The sequence below is a fragment of the Cydia splendana genome, chromosome 8, assembly GCF_910591565.1.
Source record: "Cydia splendana chromosome 8, ilCydSple1.2, whole genome shotgun sequence".
NCBI lineage: Eukaryota > Metazoa > Arthropoda > Insecta > Lepidoptera > Tortricidae > Cydia > Cydia splendana.
This window is the reverse complement of record NC_085967.1, coordinates 23,099,916-23,123,900: the sequence shown is the minus strand read 5'-3', so window position 1 is coordinate 23,123,900 and position 23,985 is coordinate 23,099,916. Positions and strand designations below refer to the sequence as shown.

General features: G+C 38.6%; 2 protein-coding genes and 1 long non-coding RNA gene across 3 annotated transcripts in view; 2 read left to right on the top strand and 1 right to left on the bottom strand.

Moving 5' to 3' along the window:
* Positions 1-23,985, top strand: part of LOC134793010 (peroxisomal acyl-coenzyme A oxidase 3) — a 310,171-nt gene that overhangs the window by 101,626 nt on the left and 184,560 nt on the right. The gene's annotated exons all lie outside the window — the stretch shown is intronic.
* LOC134792998 (uncharacterized) lies at positions 5,812-7,482 on the bottom strand. The gene is made up of 2 exons (XR_010144488.1): positions 7,412-7,482; positions 5,812-7,151 (listed from the first exon to the last, which is right to left on the bottom strand). It is a non-coding gene; the product is annotated as an uncharacterized LOC134792998 (long non-coding RNA).
* The window catches only part of LOC134793018 (TNF receptor-associated factor 4), a 115,391-nt gene continuing 107,014 nt past the window's right edge, over positions 15,609-23,985 (top strand). Inside the window, exon 1 of the mRNA XM_063764542.1 lies at positions 15,609-15,982. Coding sequence (XP_063620612.1) covers positions 15,948-15,982 — 35 coding nt within the window. The 5' untranslated portion in view covers positions 15,609-15,947. The remainder of the gene's footprint in view (positions 15,983-23,985) is intronic.

Genomic DNA, 23,985 nt, shown 5'->3' with positions numbered 1-23,985 from the left:
AATATTTTATTGCATGGTTATGGGTTTACAAAATTTTTAGGTACGGTCACGCTCAGTAATTGTCGAGCAATTTAAGGTCCTAGCTAGGGAATGCAATCCCGCACCAAGATTGGCGATTCGAGATCTCGCACAAAAAATCCGAATCGAGATTGGGTGTTTCGAGATCTCGACAGTCAGATTTTCTGGATCGAGATTAATCTCGACGAGATCGAGATATGACAAAGTAACTAAAAATATGTTATTTTAATCAAAAATCTCAAAGAATTCCATATATATGTCGGCGGCAGATCGTAAAATCGGGCATATCGAGATATTCCTAAACGTATCATGAAACGCCGCCATTTCATGATCTTACTAGCGACTACCAGCCATATCGTTCAAACCTCAACGTTTGACGATTTGCCTGGCGACGTTTAGGCATATCAAATAAGTAGGGTGTGATATTCCTAGGCAGATCATGAAACGCCGCCATTTCATGATCTGCCTAGCGACCACCAGCCATATCGTGCAAACCTCAAGGTGTGATATTCCTAGGCAGATCATTAAACGCCGGCATTTCATGATCTGACACCACCAGCCATATCGTGCAAACCTCAACGTTTAGACATATCGAATAAAGTAGGGTATTAGCAAATGAAAACCATTGAAATAGCTTAACAGACTATAGTACGTTTGTGGACGCTACGTTATTTTAGTACCTACGCATGCTACTCAAAAGGAACGTAGGTATAGTGCGACGTATTAGTCAGATCATCCAATGGCGGCGTTTCATGATATGCCTAGGAATATCTCGATGAATTATTTTACGATGCGCCCGGTATGAACCTAGAAATATCAGAACCTATAATTGGCTCTGTGATTCTATTGTAATCTCTGGATATATATAGCGCTGTTGGTTTTCCATGTACTAAAATAAAATAAAATAAATAAATAAAATATCAAGGAATGCGTTGGTCTGATCGTTCTGCCGCCTCTTTCATAAGGCAGATCGTAATATGTCTGGATGTCGTTCAAACCTTAAAGTTTGATGATTTGCCTGGCGACGTTTAGTCATATCAAATAAGTAGGGTGTGATATTCCTAGGCAGATCATGAAAATCCGCCATTTCATGATCTGCCTAGCGACCATCTGCCTAGCGACCACCAGCCATATCGTGCAAACCTCAAGGTGTGATATTCCTAGGCAGATCATGAAATGCCGGCATTTTATGATCTGACTAATACGTCGCACTATACACACACACTACTTTAATTGATATGCTTAAATGTTGAGGTTTGCACGATATGTCTGGTGGTCGGTGACGCTACGTTATTTTAGTACGCATGCTACTCAAAAGGAACGTATAGTATAAGGACGTATTAGTCAGATCATGAAATGGCGGCGTTTCGTGATATGCCTAGGAATATCTCGATCAATTATTTTACGATGCGCCCGGTATGAAGCTAGAAATATAAACGAATGCATTGGTTTGCATTGGAATGCAAGGAATGATATGCCTAGGTTAATATTAGTCAGATCAGGAAATGGTGGCGTTTCATGATACGCCTAGGATTATCTCGATATGCCCGATTTTACAATATGCCGCCGACATATATACTACTTATATAAGGTACGTCACGTTATATTTTGAAAATAAATTCATTTTTCTTTACTTTACTTTTATGTAGGGTTTCTGGTTTCACGACCTTTTTAATTTCTCGAGGCACGGGAATTCTCGACCAAGTGCGCCACCGTGTTTTTATCGTCAGCTAAAGCCGGTCACACATAATAGCACTGCCTGAATAACATGAATCTAAGGTTAAAAATATTACTCAAAACAAAGTAATTCACTTTCAATCTCGTTCGAGATCTCGAAAATCTCGAGATTGCACAAATCGAGATTTCGTGTCAACAAAATTAAATCCCGAAAATACGTCCGAGATCTCGCGAGATCTAGATTGCATTCCCTAGTCCTAGCTGAACTGGTTGTTCCATACTTACTCGTACTCTATGGAATGTCCTATTTAGTAAGAACCCTAAATGGCTCAACAATCACGGAGCGTGACAGTACAAATGGTTCATGTTCTGTATATCCTGCCTTACTTAACGTCTTTACGTTAATATTCAGTTATGTCATGTCTATACTTCGTTTTTAAGCATAATTGAAAAAAAAATAGTAAGTACATACAAGTAGAGATGCACCGGATATTAGGTCACTATCCGGTATCCGGCCCTAATTTTAATATCCGGCCGGATACCGGATAGTGACTTACTATCCGGGCGGATACCGGATAGTATCTTGATTTCGGAGTAAACAAATTGGATTTAAGAAACAGTCACGGTCATATCGTACTCGTTTATTATTTTAAAACGATTTAAACATCCACTCATTCCGGTATCCGGCCAAACAACTATCCGTTGCATCTTTACATACTAGTATTAACTTAAAACTAGTAAGCCGGGTCAAAAAGTTCAATCGCAATACATACTTAGGTAAGTGAACGCTATGTGGCACTTGGCAGTAAGTACCGAAAGAAAAGTTACAATTGCAAATTGGAGACAGTGAAGCGCGCGCGCGAGTACCAGCGCATGCGTGCGTGTATTACACACACAAATACAGTCTCTCACGTCGCGGTTACGCCCCGTCAGAGCGACGGGTATATTCACCTCGAAATCTCAAAATTGACTTCGCGCTCACCTCCCGTTTCGTCTTAATAACGTAGAAATCACCCATGACTCAGGAACAGCAATATGGCCCACCTAAGTGTTTACGGCAAACTGTATTGACTAGTGGAATTTTTTTGAAGAACTGCTTACAGTAGTCTTGGAGAAATTCTCGATGGGAGTATTTTAAATAGGTACTCGTAGCAGCATATTTTTGATTAAGTAGGTAAATAACTATGTTTAAACTGATCTCTTGAAATAAAAAGCTTGGGAAATCATACGGAATGTAGAAACGGGTAGAAAAATGGAATGCTACAATATGTAGTTGTAGTTTATATTAAATAGGTATTTGTGCAGCAACTAAGGGGCTATTCATAAATTACGTCATTTCAAATTAGGGGGGGATCTGGACATCGGATGATGGTAGCATGACGTAGGAGGAAACGGGGTCATTCGAAGCATGATTTTTCGATGATTTTAGGGGGGGGGTGTCAAAAATCGATGACGTAATTTATAGACAGCCCCTAATGTATCCTACAACTGCCAGGCCGACACCAACATCAGTCATCAAATATAGGTTTTAGTGAGGCGAGTGGTCGATGGTCGGCGACAATAACAGCTCGTGGAACAATGGGAAGGTAAGTTGGCGTTGCTGCTGACAGTGAGCTACTGTTGCTAGGCTCTGGATGGAGGAATGCGAAACAAAAGTTGTGTAAAACAGTGAGTGTAAACAGTCATCAGATACAGGTTACAGGTTGATTCACAAGAGTTAGTGCGACATTTGTACTGAACTGTCAAAAATTTTTATAAAATCCGCGGGTTAGCGTATAATTTGAAATATGAAAAGCTAGAAAACATCATACGTGCGCATTAGACCATTTCCAAAGTTCCAAACGGTAGCTGCATGTAAGTAATCTACGATGATAGGTGGGTATCTCATGGCACGAAGAGATAGGTAGGTACGTACGTAACAATACGTCCTGTATACAATGAAACTGTAAGCGCAATTTTATTTTTACAGCAATTTGATCACCATATTGTCTTAAATTGCGAAACCTATATTTCGCGCGTACCTGTCTTCGCCCTGAAAAGGCGCGTAGTTGTTTTTTAAACATATTATAAGTTGCCATATTTTTATAAGATCGTTACGTAAACAAACAAAGCTCGCTGGTCTGAAGCCCCCTCCTCACTCGTGCGCGAATCGCGGCGCGAAGCCGCGAACGCGAGTGTGGCGTCGATTTTCGCAGGCAGCTAAATCGACACCACACCCACGTTCGCAGCTTCGCCCGCGATACACGCGCATAGTCTGGAGGGGGCTTCATGAGCATGACACTATTCGAGTTAAGGTCAATTGAAAGTTTATGTAGGTAAGCTAAGTTTCACTTTCATAGTCGAAAAGAAAAAAATAGTGTTAACTCGGGTGAAAGCACCCATTTCACCCTCGAAATACTTATTGGATATTGTATAATATGACCACAAATAATCTCAGAAGCTAATGGTGAAAGTGACCCATGCATAACAATCTATTGAATTGACTGATATTTATTTATAACAAACCACGTGTGATATGCAACCTGCCAAGCCCGTTTGACGTCAACAAGCTGCAGTCACAGAACGTGACATTACCCGGTAATGGCAACAATTATAGCATTACACTGCGCTTTAATAACAATAATAACCTTAGCGGTGGATTTATGCGCCTTACGGATTTCCGTCGCGGGATAGGAATAGCGACATTTCTCGATTAATTGTGTGAACGACACTTCAGTTACTCTTATTTATATCATTCTTGTGTTACGATATGACATATAGCATCGTAAGACATAAGATGTTTATGTTGAACCAATTTATCTGGAATTTCTTTTCGGGGGTTCGAATCTTCGCTCATATAGTAACTATTCTCGTATCTTGTATATTATTCTATTTATATTAATGACTTAAGTGTATAATGAATAGCAGACTATCAGCCGTAAGGCTGCCGTAGGGCGATACAGCTATACAGTACACTTCATTATATTTAACTGGCACAAAAGCCTATGTCTAGTTTTTTTGCACCAAAGGCAAAAGAGTGAAAAGCGCTGCGGAGCGGTCATTTTACAATGACCATCGCGTGTATAATACCTAGATAGATACTTCACTAAATAGTATTTTTTATGTAAATATTAAATCATTGTGCTTCAGGGGTGGTCGCAATAAGTGTCACGCATATAAAGTGCCCATAACTAGCGTCCGTTACACCGATTATCCGTAATCAAATTCCCTGCACTGATACACTTTATATCGAGGAAATATGGAGACGTGATGACAACCCCACCCTATCACCAAAACAAGCGAAAATAACGCTTAACTCTGCACTACTAAGGCTGTGTGAGCTGTAAAGTTAAGTTGGTGAGGGAACATCCTGTGGTGGCGCGGATGCGGTCGTGTAATAAAACTATGAAAGAAAGCCGATTGCCTTTAGCATTCAAAATACAGATCGACTGGTGGGTTCCGCTGGCTCTTGTACCTACGTGGTTGGTTGACTTCTGGCGACGCGTCGCGTTTTAAGCCTTAGGTTACTAAGTCATTATCCACTTTTACATACACGATGGTCTCTTCAAGATGACAGGAAACCATTCGATTAGATCTGCGCACTAGCCGACACAGGATTAAGGCACGGGTTATCCTTTCGCCGGACATTTTTGTCATCTTGCTGCTAAAAGGGACAGGGAAACAAAAACAACATGTCATTGTACTTACCTTTCTGATGTCCGACGTCCGTCTCAGCAGAAAGTGTCCTGCGACCCCGTAAAGTTGCTTCGCAATTATTTACGTACCAATGTCAGGATCAGGATCAGGACTGAACGTCCGTCAAAAGAATACTAAATCCAACCCGAGTGAGCTCTTGCATGCAGTCAGTATCGACTTGTGTAAAAACTAGAAGAGAACAGGTCGAGTTAGGTACTAGCTACAATTACGACTGATTCCCGCCAAGCACACAGGAAGTCTCCTTAAGAGTCCTTACTCCTACAGACGAGCGTATTTTGCAAAATGCTTCCTTTTTCATTTAAGATTACGACGTAACTATTAGTATTTATTCAAAAACTGATAACGTACTTAAATAATCATTTCTTAAACTAGGGGCTGAAAACGTTCAAATTTTCATTTTCTCTTTTTGAACCTAAAATAAATGAGTTTTCTTAGGAGTCTTTTTCAAATTTTGCAGTGAGAAGGGTCGTTTCGGTTCTCAATTTTGCAGTAAACAAGAATCATTTGGTACATGAATGATTACAATTCAACTCACCATATCTTGTACGAGGGGCTGACATGCTTGAAAATCGAAGATTCATTTTAAAAAATTGATAAAAAACCTTCCGAGTTTTCTTCATTTTTTTGGTGAAAACAGGGTTACATTACATTTTTTTATCGCAAATTGGACTTATATATGCCCCAAAAATAATATTTTATCAAATTGTAACTTTATGTCTACTCATAAAAAAAAAATCATAACTATAGGACCTACCTAGCCGTAAATCTATATTTTTTTAAAGACGTATAAATCACGCTGCACCGACACCGCGCGCTCAGTCTCCGCCGAGTGCGCTTAGGGGACGGACCTGTGCTCGACCGTCAGGCGTTCGTTGCTTTCGTAACCATCGAGAGAGTTCCGAGAAGTGCTGTATACTATGATTAGAAAATCTTGATCCAAGGGTGTACATTTTTTACACCATATTTAATTTTAACAACCGACTCTCGCTTATGTGATAGATTTTCAGTGTTACTTGAATTCTGGTTAGGGTTTGCATTTTTATTATACCCGGACGACCTGGATGATGTCCAGGTTCTCATGATGGAGTCAGGAATGGTCACCGAACTCCTAATCTACTCATCATAACTCCATCGTGTTTGGGCTCAATAGATTTTCCTTGACGAACACCAGCGATCTAGATGAGGTCCAGGTTCTCATGATGGAGTCAGGAGTTGGTCACCAGAACTCCTAATCTACTCATTAACACTCCATCGTGTTTGGGTTCAAATGATTTGCCCTGACGAGCACCATCTATCTAGATAAGGTCCAGGGTCATGAGACCCTTCTGGTGACCAACTTCTGACTCCATCATGAGATGGTCACCAGAAGTCCTAATTTACTCATCATAAGTCCATCGTGTTTGGGCTCAATCGATTTGCCTCGACGAGCACCATCTATCTAGATGAGGTCCAGGGTCATGAGACCCTTCTGGTGACCAACTCCTGACTCCATCATGAGATGGTCACCAGATGTTCTAATCTACTCATAATAACTCCATCGTGTTTGGGCTCAATAGATTTGCCCCGACGAGCACCATCGATCTAGATGAAGTCCAGGTTCTCATGATGGAGTCAGTAATGGTCACCGAACTCCTAATCTACTCATCATAACTCCATCCTGTTTGGGCTCAATAAATTTTCCTTGACGAACACCATCGATCTAGATGAGGTCCAGGTTCTCATGATGGAGTCAGGAGTTGGTCACCAGAACTCCTAATCTACTCATTATCACTCCATCGTGTTTGGGCTCAATCGATTTGCCTCGACGAGCACCATCTATCTAGATGAGATCCAGGGTCATGAGACCCTTCTGGTGACCAGCTCCTGACTCCATCATGAGATGGTCACCAGATGTTCTAATCTATTCATCATAACTCCATCGTGTTTGGGATCAATAGATTTGCCCCGACAAGCACCATCGATCTAGAATCTAGATGAAGTCCAGGTTTTCATGATGGAGTCAGGAGTTGGTCACCAGAACTCCTAATCTACTCATCATAACTCCATCGTGTTTGGGCTCAATAGATTTTCCTTGACGAGCACTATCGATCTAGATGCGGTTGATAGATTATTAATATTATTTTATTTTACATACATACTTACAAATAAAGCTTCATTTGCTTCCCACAAGGATCAAGTAAACCTTATAAATCAACTTCGTTCTAAATAAAAACCGGCCAAGTGCGAGTCGGACTCGCACACGAAGGGTTCCGTACCATTATCTATAAAAACGGTCACCCATCCAAGTACTGACCCCGCCCGAGCCCGACGTTGCTTAACTTCTATCAAAAATCACGTTTACAACAGTATGGGAGCCCCACTTAAATCTTTATTTTATTCTGTTTTAGTATTTGTTGTTATAGCGGCAACAGAAATACATCATCTGTGAAAATTTCAACTGTCTAGCTATCTCGATTCGTGAGATACAGCCTGGTGATTGACGGACGGACGGACGGACGGACAGCGGAGTCTTAGTAATAGGGTCCCGTTTTACCCTTTGGGTACGGAACCCTAAAAACGGAGATACTTCTGTTTTAGACATAAAATCGAACTTCAGAGAGTTCAGTAGTTGTTACTTGCAGGTACTCTCGAATTTATTGTTGTTATATTCTTAATAAATGCATGCACGATATTATAATCATAACAACTATATTTTTCAAGTCAAGTGTCAATCGAATAACATCAACGGTTGCTAGGGTAATATGCAGACGAGGTCGTTAAGCGGGAGGTTGGGCTATGACACGCCTCCGCCGTGATTCCGTGGAATCCCTGGAGCCGGGAGCAGCTGGTCCAGGTGTCGGATCCAGACACGTCCGTCGTCAATTACAATTTCGTAATGTAGGTTCCCGAGCCGGCGTCTCACTATACCGAACTGCCACTTCTTATCAGATACAGAGTAGCTTCGCGCCTGGACTCTACTGCCTAAGGCGAATTGCTTTATTGTAGTCGGAGTCGGAGCTGGTCGGAGAGGGGACCTTGGAGGCGCACGGATCTTCGCCGTCAGTCTTGTTCTTACTTCTCTCCCGAACATGCGCATGTAGGGAGTATCTCCAGAGCTGCCTGGCGTACCTCGAAGTATCCTCTTAACTTTTAGGATCTTCTGTGTTATCACGCCACTCTCCCCCTCTAATTTGTGCAGTGTTTTTTTGATTGTTTGTACAAATCGTTCCGCTTGACCGTTGGTCGCTGGGTGGTACGGGGCAATGGTCTTATGTACAATGCCATTATTGCTTAAGAAGTTCTGAAATTCTTGTGATGTGAACTGTCTACCATTGTCAGAGACCAAGGTGTAGGGTAATCCGAAAGTATCAAATAATTCGTCTAGTTTTTGAATGCAAAATGAGCTCGTGGTTGTTTTCGTTGGAATGATTTCGACCCATTTAGAGAATGCATCTACTACAATTAGCAGCTGATAACCAGATATAGGGCCCGCGAAGTCTATGTGTATTCTTTGCCATGGGCCTGCAGGGTCTTCCCAGTGATGAATCGGTGCTTTTGGTGGAGCGTTCTGTTCTAGACGACATGTTCGACACGAGTTGACTTTGTCGTCAATATCTTTATCAATATTTTTCCAATATACGAAGCTTCGTGCAAGGAGTTTCATTTTCAAAATTCCAATGTGACCGGTACGTAGTTCCTCTAATATCTGTTGCCGCAATCTATGCGGAATCATTACTCGTGTACCTTTTAGAATGCAATCATTTTGTAATGTCAGTTCGTTATCTTTATATCCAGATTCTCTGAGTGACGCACCTGACTGAAGTATTTGTAGTAAGTTTTGTAATTCAGGGTCTTCTTTGGTTTCTCTGGCGATTGTTTCCGGTGAAATATTTATTGCGTGTATGTGCTTCAATTGGAATACGCAGTGTTGGTCAATCTTGTTGTCATTTATTTTCTCTATCGGGAAGCGAGAGAGGTAGTCTGCATTTGCATTTTTCGTTGAAGTTCTATATTCAATGTTGTAGTCGAATCCGGAGAGGAAGTGCGCATAATGGAATAGTCTCATCGTGCTTAAGGTAGGTAATGTCTGGTGCGGGTGAAAAATAGATGTAAGCGGCTTGTGATCGGTGATAAGGGTGAATTTCCGGCCATAACAGTAGTGAAAGAATTTCTTTAATCCCCAGAAGATGGCTGTCGCTTCCTTGTCAATTTGACTATATTTCTTTTCACTGGTTGTAAGGGATCTAGATGCGAATGCTATGGGACGTTCTGAACCGTCAGGTAATCTGTGACTCAGAACGGCACCAAGGCCCAAGGGTGAGGCATCTGTAGCCAGAATGAGAGCTTTATTTTGATCGAAGTGTATTAATATCCGCTCACTCAGTATTTCTTCCTTAATAGTATTAAAACTTTCTTCACATTTTGTAGTCCAAAGATATTTCGCACCTTTCTTCAATAATTCGTTCAGAGGGTTAGTAATGGATGATAGATTCGGTATAAATTTATTGTAGTAGTTTGCCATGCCTAAAAAGGTTCTTAATTCGTTTACGTTAGTTGGGCGTTGTGCATTTGCAATTGCCTTGACCTTGTCCTGGTTCTTATGTAATCCGTCTTTGTCTATGGTATGCCCTAAGTAATTGATGCTACGTTTGAAGAAGTCACATTTTTCTTTATTGACTCGAAGGTTACTCTCTTTGAGTTTTTGTAAAACTTGTCTAAGTCTGGTGAGGAGCTGTTCTTCAGTCGAGCCTTGAATTATTATATCGTCGAAAAAGCACTTGACGCCTTCGATGCCCATTAACAGCTGGTCCATAAATTTCTGCCAAAGACTAGGGGCTACTTTTACTCCAAACATGAGCCTGTTTACCTTGAAGGTGCCTTTGTGTGTGCTTAGGGTCTGTAGTAGGGCACTTTCTTCATCCATGACCATGTTTAAGTATGCTTGTGTGATATCCAAGGTGCAGAAAAGTTGTCCTCCGTTCATTTCGGCAAGGATGTCTTCAATTATGGGGATTGGGTATTGTTCATCTTTTATTACTTTATTTAAGGTGATTTTGTAATCTGCGCAAAGTCTAATGTTGCCATTGGGCTTCACTATCGGTACGACTGGTGTACCCCATTCGGAGTGATCGATTTTTGTAATGATTCCTTGTTTCTCTAGTCTATCAATTTCTTCATCTACTTTTGCACGTAACGCATACGGTATTCTGCGTGGTTTGATAAATATTGGTTTCGCATCTTCTCTCAGTGTCAGATGACCTCGGACGTTTGGAATTTCGCCCAGGTTTGAATTGAAGACGGTAGAGTCATATTCTTTAAGTAATTTCTCTAGTTTCGGTTCCTTCGAACATGTTTCAACGCTTCTCATGTCAGCAAAATCTACTTTGAATTCTTTCATCCAGCTCCTACCCAAAACCGGTTCAACATCCATGTCAATTATGTACAGTTTTCCATAGAATGTTTGATGTTTGTAAGCGCATTTGACGTAAGCTACGCCGATCGGTTTGAAGGATTGTTTCGTATAGGTTCTAAATGTCGTAGTAGTATTTAATATCTTGTTATTAATTCTTAATTTTTTGTAGTCTTTGAGTGAAATTGCGGACAGTGCAGCTCCAGTGTCATATTCCATGTCAACCTTCTTGCCTTCAATGTCAACAGTAATGATGAATTTGTCTGAATATTCACTTTTAATTAGGTGGATGTCTCCCACGCTTTCGGTGCTGACACTGCTTGTCGAGTGGTTCAGGAGATTCGTTTGATTGCGTTCATGTCGCTGCAAACAAACTCGAGCTATGTGCCCTTCCTTTTGACACTTACGGCATGTACTTTTTATAGCGCCGCACTCATTTGCTTTGTGATCGTCTCTTCCGCAACGGTAGCATTTACCTTTAAGATCTCTAATCGTAATAGGCTTGTTTCGCGGTGGGTGTAGTGGTTGGTTGTGCGCTTGCGAAATTTTGTTGATGTTGTCAGTTGACATTTTTTGAATGGATGTCGACATGGTTAAGTTTTCGCTTTTTCCAGTTTCCATTAATGCCGCAGTATGTATTAATTTGGAGAATGTCATGGTTTCGTTTTCTTGCAATATTTTTGTACGGATGTCTCCATCCTTCAGGCCGCGTATCAATTGTAGTGATAGGAACGAATCAATTGTAGGCTTTTTGCAGTGTAAGCACTTGAACTCGCAGTTGAGTGACAGCTTTTTCAATTCTGAAGCGTAAATGGGGACTGACTCATCGGCTTGTTGTAGACGCGTAATGAAGGTATGTTGGGATGCCCAGATGCTTGGTTTCGGGTCGATGAACTTGTCTAATATATCTGCGATTTCTTCAAATGTTTTATCAAGAGGGTCATCTGGAGAGCATAGGTCGTGGACTCTTTCATGTAAATCCGGGGGTAGTGTTGATAGTAACATGTATACTTTAGTTTTTGGGTTAGTTATATTATTCAGCAGCAAATATACAGTAAGTCTTTTTATAAAGTTCTTGAACGTTTCTTTTTCATGAAAAGGCGTAAAATTGAGCCTCGGTGTTTGTTGTGGTCGTAAGTCTGTACTCGTACCTTCCAAGCTCCGCGTATGTTGTGAAACGGAGACGTACGTTGAAGATGCATCGGTAATTGGTGTAGGGCGTAAGCCGTGCAGTTTCAATTTCAGTTGTAAAATGTTTTCTTCGGTTGTATGTCGTTGCTCTATCTCCGATTCTAAATTTTCTGATTGCGATTCTATGTCACTTTGAATTGTATCGAATTTCTTCTCGTAATTTTCTAAGCTTGTCAGTCTCTGACTTACTTCGAAATCTGTAGTAGGTTGATTTTGTAGTAATTGTTGTTGTAGTTTCGTTAGTTGGCCGCGTATCGAAGCCCGTAGACGGATAAGGCGTTCGATTTCTTCCGCCATCGTCGCCAATTTGTTATATTCTTAATAAATGCATGCACGATATTATAATCATAACAACTATATTTTTCAAGTCAAGTGTCAATCGAATAACATCAACGGTTGCTAGGGTAATATGCAGACGAGGTCGTTAAGCGGGAGGTTGGGCTATGACAATTGTCATTATACAGGGTGGCCATAAAATAAGTGCTTTTCCGCTGCTGGCAAGAAAATGGTTGCTGGAAAAAAAATTACCCTCCCATAGAAAATGGACTAGACAAAATGTATGAAACAGCCAAATTTTTTTTTCGCGATTTCGGGGTTGGTCCCATCGCGGTTCGCGGTTGCTTAGTTCAGTATAATCCCTAAACCTCCCTGGCAACGGGAATGCACTTATTTTTGGCCACCCTGTATATATTATTATTTAATATAACCTTATCTTTAAAACATTTAATTATTCAACTTCCTTGGTGAACTGACTTGAATAAGTTACTTGACTTCGTGGATGAACTTGTCACAATAATTCCATGACATACAGAGGTAAACAATCATTATTTTTTACTCGTCGTTGGTTATATATTATCTCATCACATATACTCTATTGACTACTACCATGCTTATAAAATAAAATACAGAGTGCCAATATAACGTTAAAATAAATTTACTTGCAAATTAAATTGAAAAGTATCAAAATTATTCTTGTCTGCGTTGAAACGCGCTTAGCTTTGCCGGCGCTCGCGTACCGAGCGCTAACGCCATCTATCGAGTGTTATTTCGCAAAATCGGTGAACGCTCTAAGGAATAAGGGCTCTTAATAGTTTCAACTCGTTTTACATTTAACTTGATGTATAGTATACAGGGTGGTTGGAAATTCGCCGTATTCCTTGAAAGGGGTTATTCTGGGTGTGTAATGATCGATATAAAAATAATTAATATATTTTCTGTAGATATAACAACATTTAACGCCTGATACTTTTTTTTTACAGCAAACACGTACATACTAACAAGTATCGTGAGGTTTCCAATTTGAATCGAAAAAAAACATCCAATGTTTAATTTAAAAATATATATATCAATTTTTCTTTGCAAATTGGGTTTTCTTTACCTAATCTAAACTTTATTCCTTTCATTTTATATAGGGGTCACAATTCCAACCTAACCTAACCTAGCTAGTATCCTGGTAGTGGTTTGTTTGTGTAATGGACGCAATCCTATAAACCTAACCTAACCTACTTTTCTGCTAGCGGTTCGTTTTGTGTAGGGGTCGCAGTTGTTAACCTAACCTAACCTAGAATTCTGGTAGCGGTTGGTTTTGTGTAGGGGTCGCAGTTGTTAACCTAACCTAACCTAGAATTCTGGTAGCGGTTGGTTTTGTGTAGGGGTCGCAGTTCTTAACCTTAGCTACCTAGTTATAAATAGCAGTTCGTTATACGTAGAAAGAGTATCGTTTTTTGTAGTGTGTAAATGTGGAATTATATATCTAATACATTATATCAACAAAGGTTATAACTATTCTACTTTAGATGAAATAACTTTATATCATAAATTCGGTATAGGAAATATGCATTATACTTCAAGAATGTTATGCTAAATGTTATTAGATCAATTAATCATTATATAAAATTATAATATATATCATATGAAAATATATTAAGTGTTGTTACATCATTTAATAATTATACTAAAAAAGCGTTATTGCAACTGATATTATAATAAAAATGTTTATAGCCATCGATACGCACCCGGTTATTCTATGGGTGTGTCAAGTCTTCCGCCTGCTCTGCTAGAGTCTGGCTAGCCAAATTTTGTTGACAGATATTTCCTTGTTGTATCACCAATTGTCTATGATTTAAAAAAAGTTAAAAAAGTCTGCTGTCAATTTATGTCATTAATTCAAATTGTTTACGGTTTATAACGCGTTTATTTTAAATAATATTAATAATTACTATACCGAGTGAGGTCCGCAAACTATTATTTTAAGCTCGTAAATAATTACGACAATGTGCGAAGTCGACGTGAAGCGTTGTATAACGAAAAACTGCAATGTTTACAAGTCGTACCCAATTTAGTAGGTTGGTGCTCTATTAATATTTTGATACTTTAAGTACTTGTTCTAACATTTGCCTATTGCTTGTATAAAGTACGTGAATTTATTAATGCCTGAATCTCATAAACAGGACAAGTGTATAATGAAACGGATAAACTAGAAGTTCTGGAAAATATCAATAAAATCTAAACATTTGAACGTAAACATATGTGTTTGTCGTTGACTGTATTTTAAATAGTGGTAGAAATTATGTGAGCTGACTTTGAGTGCACGTAAACGTATATTTAACTTATTTGCATAGGTACGTTACGTGTGCACAGAAAATCAAAAATATTTTCTAGTATCAAAACTATCATTCCTACTACACAAAGTGTGACCAGCCTAAGATTTTTTGAATTTCCCGCCAAGAATTTGTGTAATATTTCAGTAGCCAGACTCTATTATTATTATTATTTTGAAAAGTTTAAGAGAAAATGTCGACATTCGTACTTTTTTGGAAAGCTGAGGAACTGAGGAACTCATTTCTTATTTTTTACGCGAAATGTCATACTTTATTTTAAAGTAATGCCTTAAAATGTTACAAAGTTTGGGGAAAATTACAAAAAATAGTGACTTTAAATCCTTTTTCTTTTTTGGAAAATTTTGGCAACCTTTTTTTATTTCACGTAATCAGTAGTTTATTGGCCATTAGATGAATGTTTTTTTTTTAATGCCAAATTTGAGTAGTTTTTCACAATTACCACTTTTAGTCGAAAGGCGGGTTTTTTAAACTAAAAACTCAAATAACTTGAAAACCAATGAGTTTTGACCCCTGGTTGACTGGACTGGACTGGCTGGCTGGTAATTGCAAATGACCCATAGAATAACCCCTTTCAAGGAATACGGCGAATTTCCAATCAACCTGTAGACACAGAGCTTCGGGTAGGTAATTGTTTTTAGTTTTAATTGATCAGTATTTGGCATCAGCTAATCGTATGTTGAAGCCGATTTGGATACTTAATGCAGTATTACTACTGTATTAGTTGATAACGTTATGTATCTATATATTTTAATTGATATGAAAACTTGTTAAGGGTTAAGCTTGAATTTTCTACCCGGGAAGTCGTAATATTTGCCAGCAGAACATTCTTAGGCCATCATTAAATTCATTGATGTCGTTAATTTCTTTCAGTCTCTAGTTCGACCAAATACCATTGCAAACTGGTAACAACGAAATAACACCATAAATGTCCCCCCTGCCGATTTTTTACAGAACACAACTTAAACAGGATTTCAAGCATTTCACAGTCGAAGGACATCCATCAAACTTGACTGAATTCCGTTACTTTAAATATAGAATATGATCCCACCTGTCCCTTGGAAACTGGTAGAACTAAGTATGGTTAATTAGTAGCCGCCACATTGTTTGTGTCGAGCAGAATGGTGTCGACCGTCGCCCGGCTAGCACGTAACGCAATCGATCATACGCTCTGCATAAAGAGCTCGATTTGATTCGATTCTAACTCTTTGAGAATACACCCTCAACTCTTTTTATTCGAAAATAGGACCCAAGTTTTGAAAATAGAACGCGCGAAATCACACTGAACTTTTTTTCTGTTTGCGGCCAGTGCTTTTAGACATTTTAAAAAGTTTTAGTGTTTTTTTTTATTAGTGGTCATGACTCCAGTTGGACTTCTGTTTAAAGTGAACAGGTGAGTTGGCACGGCGCGGCGGTGTTCATGATTCGTGCAATAAGTATGCATGCCTTGCCTATGTATGGTGGTTTGAGATGTATGGGCGTGCTTGTTTCTATGCCGGTTGTGGTTTTAGTAAATAGGTGCCAGTTGAGATGTTGCATTAGGATGAATACCTATGTTTGTGTATAGGTTGTTTGTTTTCAGAATTATTGTTATCATTCTTATATTGGTATCCGTATTTTTAAACGTCTTATAAGGTAAAATTATTATTTGCATATATCAGAATCATATTATCCTCCTTGCTTCATCTTCTAAAATAAAAATAAACGTTTATTATAAAAAAAAAACAATTTATAAAATGTATAATTTATTTTGTAAACTAATAAAATGAATGGGTGTAATCACAAAATGTAGTTAGTGACTTACTTTTGATCGAATTTTGCTCCATATGTTCTGTACGTATCGTACATATTATTCTGGTAAGCCATCTTTGCCAGTAAAATAAGTTTTTGGCAAAAGAATAATTTTTGGTACAAGCTTTTATCGCTGACTGTACTTTTCTTACGACAGACAACTAATACTCATGGAGACTCTAAAAACCCGAAACACAATTAGGTTGCGTTGTTTCATCACAGAGTTCCTATGGCCAACTCCTGTCTTCATCATCAGATCAGCTCGATGGTACCATAATATAGCATTGTCATGCGATTTATACATGCATGCAAAATTTCAGCTCAATCGGAAACCGGGAAGTGGATCAACTTTAACTTGATTTGATTACACACAGACAGACAGACAACGGTCACGTGAAACTAAATAAAAGCTTGTAAAAAGGATCCAATTTGAAAAACGAAGGATTTTTTAATTCCTATTCATGCTATCTCCCATACATACAAATATTTTGAATTTTGAGCCTTCTTTTGAGCCAACTGACAACGAAGCCCACTTTGAACCCCAGATTATAGGTAGATATTGAAATTAGATTCGAAGCCACAGCCACAACCAGTACCTAAATAATAAAATTGAATTGATGATGACCAAATGCCCCGGTGGGTGGGTGTATTAACATTTAAAAAATACAGACAGGCAATGAGATTTCATAATGTTCCATTCTTTTAATTTATTGTATACTTACACTAAAATAAAAGCTACCTACATAGTCATAAACTAAGCAGTCACGTCGACTCGAGTTTACTGGCTTTTTGGGACAGACGGACGGACGGACACTGCGGACAGACATGACAAAGTGAGATTAATGTCCGTCGGATCTCGGCATAAATTTACATCTCATCTGTAAAGTTCAAATCGAACCCAACTTATGCGTTATTCAATGGCAGATGGCGGTTCAACTATATGTGGACTATATTTAGTAGGTATTTTTATAACATTGTTACAATACCATCAAAATGTTACTTCACAAGGCTAATAAACCATGTAAATTCAATGTAAAAGACTACTTACAATCAGCTAGCCTTCACACACGACTTCGTCTGCCTAAAACTGTTTTAATTAAAGTAAACATCCTTTCTTATTACATTGCTCTACCTATATACAACATTTGAAGATTATGCATACTTTAAATTTCAGCGTTATGATCTTCTATATGACTTTATAAGTATTATTGTAACTATTGTAAGATATACCCAGGTGTTGTGCTGGTGCACATAGCTAATAGGAGATATGAGATAAATAATAGGAACTTTATCATTCAAAACTTCCTAGTTTACTCCTTTAGTCCGTTAAACCAGGTAGCGCCAGTAGCATTTCGTTCGTGCCTTGATCTTTATACTTACTCGTATAAATTATATCAAGTGCACAAATGTCACCGTGTAAGTACGTGTCCATAATTACCGCAATATTTACATAATCTGACGCTCTGTATGAGTGGAGAGAGTGGTGACTGTCGGCTATATGAGCGATGTTCGGACTTTACAATTTGTCAATTCACACGAACCTAGCCGCCGCCGCCGCCATACAATCGAAGTCACGCTCTCATTTTACAGCGACATTCTGAAAAAACATGAAATTTAACATGAACATTTGTAGCATATATCTATGTCTGCTACTAGTCTTCATTGCTAAAAGCTTAGAGCAAAGAAATAAGAGTGAGCATTAGAAGATTTGGAAGTTTTACATAAGTACCTACCTACCTACAAAAGTTTTATTCTTAAGCTACGAATTTAGGAAGCGGCTTTTTGGTGGCGGATTCGTAAGACTCTTAAATATTTGATATTGTTATGATGCGACTTGCAGTACATCTCGCACATCAATCAGTGCGAGCGATCGTATCATATCTAATATCAAATCATTAACAGATATTAAAACCAGAATGCCGCTTACATCGATCGCGTGGAAATGTGAAATTAATCACCCGCTAACATTAGATCAATATCTGATTGCGAGTGATGACTTTATAGTTGATATAACGACTTGTGTAAGTTGGAAGCCGGCAAGTGCGCGCCTGGTCGCGTCGCGTCGCGTCGCGTCGCGCACAACAAAGTTATTAAGTCAATGTGAGGAAGACCTAACCAAAAATTGTAAACGCCCGTCTACCGCATACCGCATATTGACTTGATACATTTTCTTATAAAGTTTTCCCCTGACTGTCTCACTTTTTTTGAAGTGAAAACTTCTTTAGCGGCGCTGTGCACTTTTAGAGGTGGGGAAAAAAATGTTAAACTCCAGACAGCGTAAGGAGTAAGGCGTAAGGCGTAACCCTCTCTTTCTACCGCGCGGCGAAAATGTATGCCTGAGCCTGCTACTGTTTCGTTTAGGCGGCGCAGGGCGCTTGCGTGACGTCACGTGTACGTGTGACGGACAATCGGGACAATGTCATTATGTTTTTCTTTTTTGATTTAAATGCCATCTAGTGAGTTTCCCTCAAACTGGTATTAATATAACTGTAGTACTCACAGTGATGTGCTTAGGGGTTTCAAGTAATGCGACGAAATAACGCTAGATGGCGTTAACCTCAATAATACATAGTGCTGCAGACATTTTGCACTAGATAGCGCTGTTATTAATATTTTGAGTTACAACGTCGTTGAGTTTTCACTTCTGCCGGCACTCCCGGAGTGCAACCCGTTGTTTTTTAGCCTACTTTGGTGTCCCATTGCTGGGCAAAGGCATCCCCTCGTTTTCTCCACTCGACCCTGTTATCGGCATAAATTTTCTCACCATTTGGGGTAGAATGCGTCCAAGTCGTCCCGCCATCTCCTTTTCGGTCTGCCTGAACATTATGTTTAACTTTATAAAAATACAATAAAAACAAGAAAAATATGATTTTTTATTTGGGGGTCAGCCTTAGCTTTTCATTTAATTTTATTTATATTAGGCATTTGTTGTTATAGTTAGACAATAGAAACTAAGAAATATTCAACATTTATTAGGAGGCTTAGTACCTACTATGGTTCTGTTTGTCACCCTTCGGGTACGGAACCCTAAAAATGAAATTTAATTAGTTAACAATCAGTATGGAACATACGTGTTTGTGGTTTTGCCATAACAAGCATTTCTAGTATAACGTATACTTACTACTAGCGACGTGACGAATTTTAATCGATTGAATCGATTAATCGCAGAAAAACCGGCCACACTTCTCTGCTGGGCGCCAGTGATTAGTTATTGCTGCAAGTGTAACAAGTAACCCAGTAAAATTAAATCAATCGTAAATAATTTATTAAGGTATTTAAGTAGTTATTGGTTACTTGCTGTTATGATATGTAGGTCAGTAGTACGTACATAATTTAACATTTAACTGTCTTACAAGAAAGTAGAAACAACTGTCAATTTATGAAATGTAATTAAATTCAATAATTACAGTGAAATATTATTAGGTTTCGATATGTATTATGTATACCATCTCATCTGTTGTTTCAATTATGTTTTAATACTAAGTATGTACTTAAAGTTTCCATTTTAATGGATTTGCAAATATGTGTGTGTTTTTTTTAGTTATTAGCGGGTTGGTCCACAAATACGTTTAATTTATTTTTTTCTGTGGCATGACTGTTCCATCAGGCGATTCGTTTGCTCGTTTGCCTCCTATAAGTATAAAAAAATCTACAAATGGAGGTATCAAACCTTGCCTAACCAATACAGACATTAGCTAACTTGTCAAAAATCACGCAAATATGTCTGGCGTGATAACCGACCCATCCATTACGGCGAGTTATGTGTTACGTGCTCATTAGGTACTGTAGGTGTTTCCTTTCCGTCCGTGTGTGCTATTGCTGTGTAATCGTGGAGGTGGCCTGGAAGTGGGTTCCGGGAACGGCTGCTATTTATCTTTAATGCTACGTTTGGCTATAGCCTATAGGAAGCTTTGCTGAAAATAATTACATACGTTGATGGATATACGGATGAATTTCTGTGTTGCAAGAAAATTTATTGTGTAATAATTATAGGTACAATTACACTTCAATTATAATAATTAAGTAAACCATAAGTTTCCTTGCAACACAGAATGTTGAATTTTTCTTTCCGCCGCCGGTTAAGTGCGGATTCAGGTCGTCTCTCCTGAATGTCTCTTTAATCTCAGTATATTGAATGAAAAGGGATATAAAACCTAGTTGTCTCATTGATCCCTTGTTCTTGTAAAGCGTCTAGGTGCTTTTCTTATAATTTCAGGAAAATTTCAAAGGAATTTAATGAAAATTTCATTTTAGAAACGGAACATTTCGATCTCCATACAAAAATATGAGAAGTTTCTGAAAATTTTCAAAGTGGAATTTTCCGCTATACTTAACACATTCGTACAAGAAGTTGTTGTTAAGCTGTTGTTGATGAGTGTGGTGAGCCGGTCGCAGTAACCGAGCCGGCTGGGAACCAACCAGCCACGCCGCATACTATCTACATAGCTACGCAAGCAGACGGTACACTTAGGACTGCTCTGAAAGTTAATCTAGTATTTTGGAATATGATGTAGGTACTGATTATTAACCACATTTGGTTATGTGGCTAATATTGCCCCACATGTGCAATGCTTAGTTTGGGTGCAATATTATACCTATTAGGTGGGTCCATTTCGTGATGCGCATTTAATGTTCTGTTCTTCTGCTTTTGTTGTCTGTACATATTCGTACATGTTTGTGACTGTCACGAATAGATGTCTTTTATCTTTATCAATATTGACTTTTCGTACCGCGGTGGCAGCCATTTTGATGACGTCATTACGCGGGACATGTAAGATATCAGCCGGTCTAGCCAAGGTTACAATCGCTATCGCTTCGACAACGAAAAGCTTTATGTCTCTCTATCACTCTTCCACATTAGTGCGACAGTGACAGTTGCGTTTCGATCGCTACGGAGCGTAAGCGATTGGCATCTTGGCTACGCGGCCAGGTTCACCTGCTCGTCTGTATACGCCTATACATGCACCAATGTCTCCCGGCAGTTTTGCAAACACATACTTACAAAAAGTTGGTGACGGTTATCGCAACTGACTGAACTGTTTTCCCACAAGGGAGCGTACTATGTAGTTGTAGAACCACTGGCAGTGCGTGCGCTGTGCCGTGCGCGTACGCATGATGGTCTATTTGTATTGATATCGCGTTACTCCCTGTTTGATTTCATGCCCATGCCATGACTAGAGAAAGCGTCAACTCTGCATTTTACACAATTAAATTAAATAGGCGTTCTACTTTGATTGATCAAATACGTTTTGGTTAATCACCTTTTAAACGGAAAGCTAATGTTGCTCTATAAATTGCAAACCTATTTCCGTAGCCTAGTTCTTAGACCATTTTTGCCTGCCTGTGTAATCTATGAAATATATATGTGTAATATATCAAATAGCCAGCAACAGTACCTAAAAAGCACCAGGTTAAAAACTTGAAAGAGATATGATTTAATCAATTCACCATCGTCATAATTTTAAGAGCCTGGCTCTTATCGGTGGCCGGAGTAATATCGCTATTCTGTTCTTCTCTGTCACTGTTTTGAGCTGCTGATATGTCACTACGTTGACTTCCTCTTATGATTTACTCTTCCGAGTTTCTTGCTGGGAATTGTCCCAATAGTTGCAACCTTCATTCTTAACTCCAAGTAAATGAGGTATTAACAGTGTCATGTATTTGAATTGGGCTGTAATACACTACCTTACACGCTTTTGGGTTGTGTAGGTTAAAAATTTACACCTTACTAAGGTACGAGTACCTATATATGCACCTCTCGAGTCGGATGATGGTCCCTATGACAGTTCCTTAAAGGCCATAATTAAAAAAAAATATTGAAGTAATAGCTTTTACCGTCTTTTTATTACTTAAATGTTACATATTTTAATAAATTCATGAGCTCATCTCCCAAAAAATGTCTAGGGTCAGTTGTTCTACATTGAAACAATCGGACACAGTGTAACTTTGCGATATCTCGGAAACTAGGTGTTACCAGCTAGTGCCGTCTGTCAAGCAAGGGCAGGCTCAGGGACCCCCAGCACCTCCCCAAAACACGAGCGCTCCTCGGAGAAGGAGCACGCTGCTACGAGCATTATTGTGAATTCGTGCAACAAAAGTAAATTTTTTCATTTAAGTTTCGCAATTTTTTACCAAGATAAAGACTCGAGTTTGGCGTTTTTTAAGTTTTTGTTATGTTCTATGTGTATTAAAGTTTATTTGGAGCTAAATATTTTTAAATTTCTTTCACTCTTTGGTGCAGTTTTTATTAATTGATTAAAAAAACACCCCCTAGTCTCACAATGAAACATTTTTATGTAGTATACAATGAAACATGATGTTCACTGAACACCAGTACCAGCACACAATGAAACAAACTCATTATTTTTTAAAATAATTAAAACCTATGTGCTAAATTTGTGAAAGTAAAATACCATGAAAATTGGTAATAATTTGTCTATCATATGACAAAATATAAGATACTTAACTTTAGGAATGGCTGAGATAGGATGGCTTATATGATGAATGTTTCATTGATGGCAAGGTTAAGGACACATGTCTTACATTGAAACAGTTGTGTATAAACACTATGTTGCAAGAAAGTGTATGAAATCAAGCACGGAGATGTTCAAAACCCTCCCGCGTCTACCTAGTTGGCAATCATGCTCCGTGGACATAAAAGGCGCCTTTTTCGCAGCATGCCGTACCTGCCGACCAGATTTTCGATTCACAATGAAACTCAGGTGTGTGTACAATGAAACAAGTCTTTCGCTTTTAGATATTTCAGCAATCTTATAATGATTCCATATGTCGGAAACCTTTTAAATAACTAATTTCAGCCTACCACTATTTTCTCCTTTCCTTTCTCATTAATTGAGTGAAAGCATATATGTATTAATGTCACTTATTTATTACACCGTTTCAATGTTTATTAACGATGTTTCATGGTAGACTATAATTATTACATTGGTTTCACTGTAAAAATCAGAGTGTTTCATTGAAAACATGCACAAGTACACAATGAAACAAAACTCATTTTTCAAAAAAAGGCTTATAACATAGGAACTGTTACAGATAAGTAGAAACCAAGAATGCCATATGATAGCCAACGAAATTCATACGAAATGTCACACTCATAACTTTAAAAACACCAGAGATAGAAAGGCTTGAACTTTTAGTGTTTCATTGATCAACAAGTTACCCTACTTAGGGGTCATCCATTAATTACGTCACACGTTTAGGGGGAGGGAGGGGGTCAAGAAAATGTGACATATTGTGACATGGGGGAGGGGGGAGACACAAACTTTGTGACGTCACTTTAACTTCATCAGTAACCGAAAATTTTTTTTTAATTATTTTATTCGCTGTACATTTATACTGGGTCAAGCAGATCTTGTCAGTAGAAAAAGGCGGCAAATTTGAAAAATGTAGGCGCGAAAGGATATCGTCCCATAGAAAATTTGAATTTCGCGCCTTTTTCTACTGACAAGATTTGCTTGACCATCTATAAATAACAAGTTTTTAAAACGATAATCGTTTTTATTCTTTTAATTTTCTTTCCTAAGCAGTTTTGGGTTATAAAATTACTAATATTTATATCGTCAAAAATATTTTGATAAAATATTA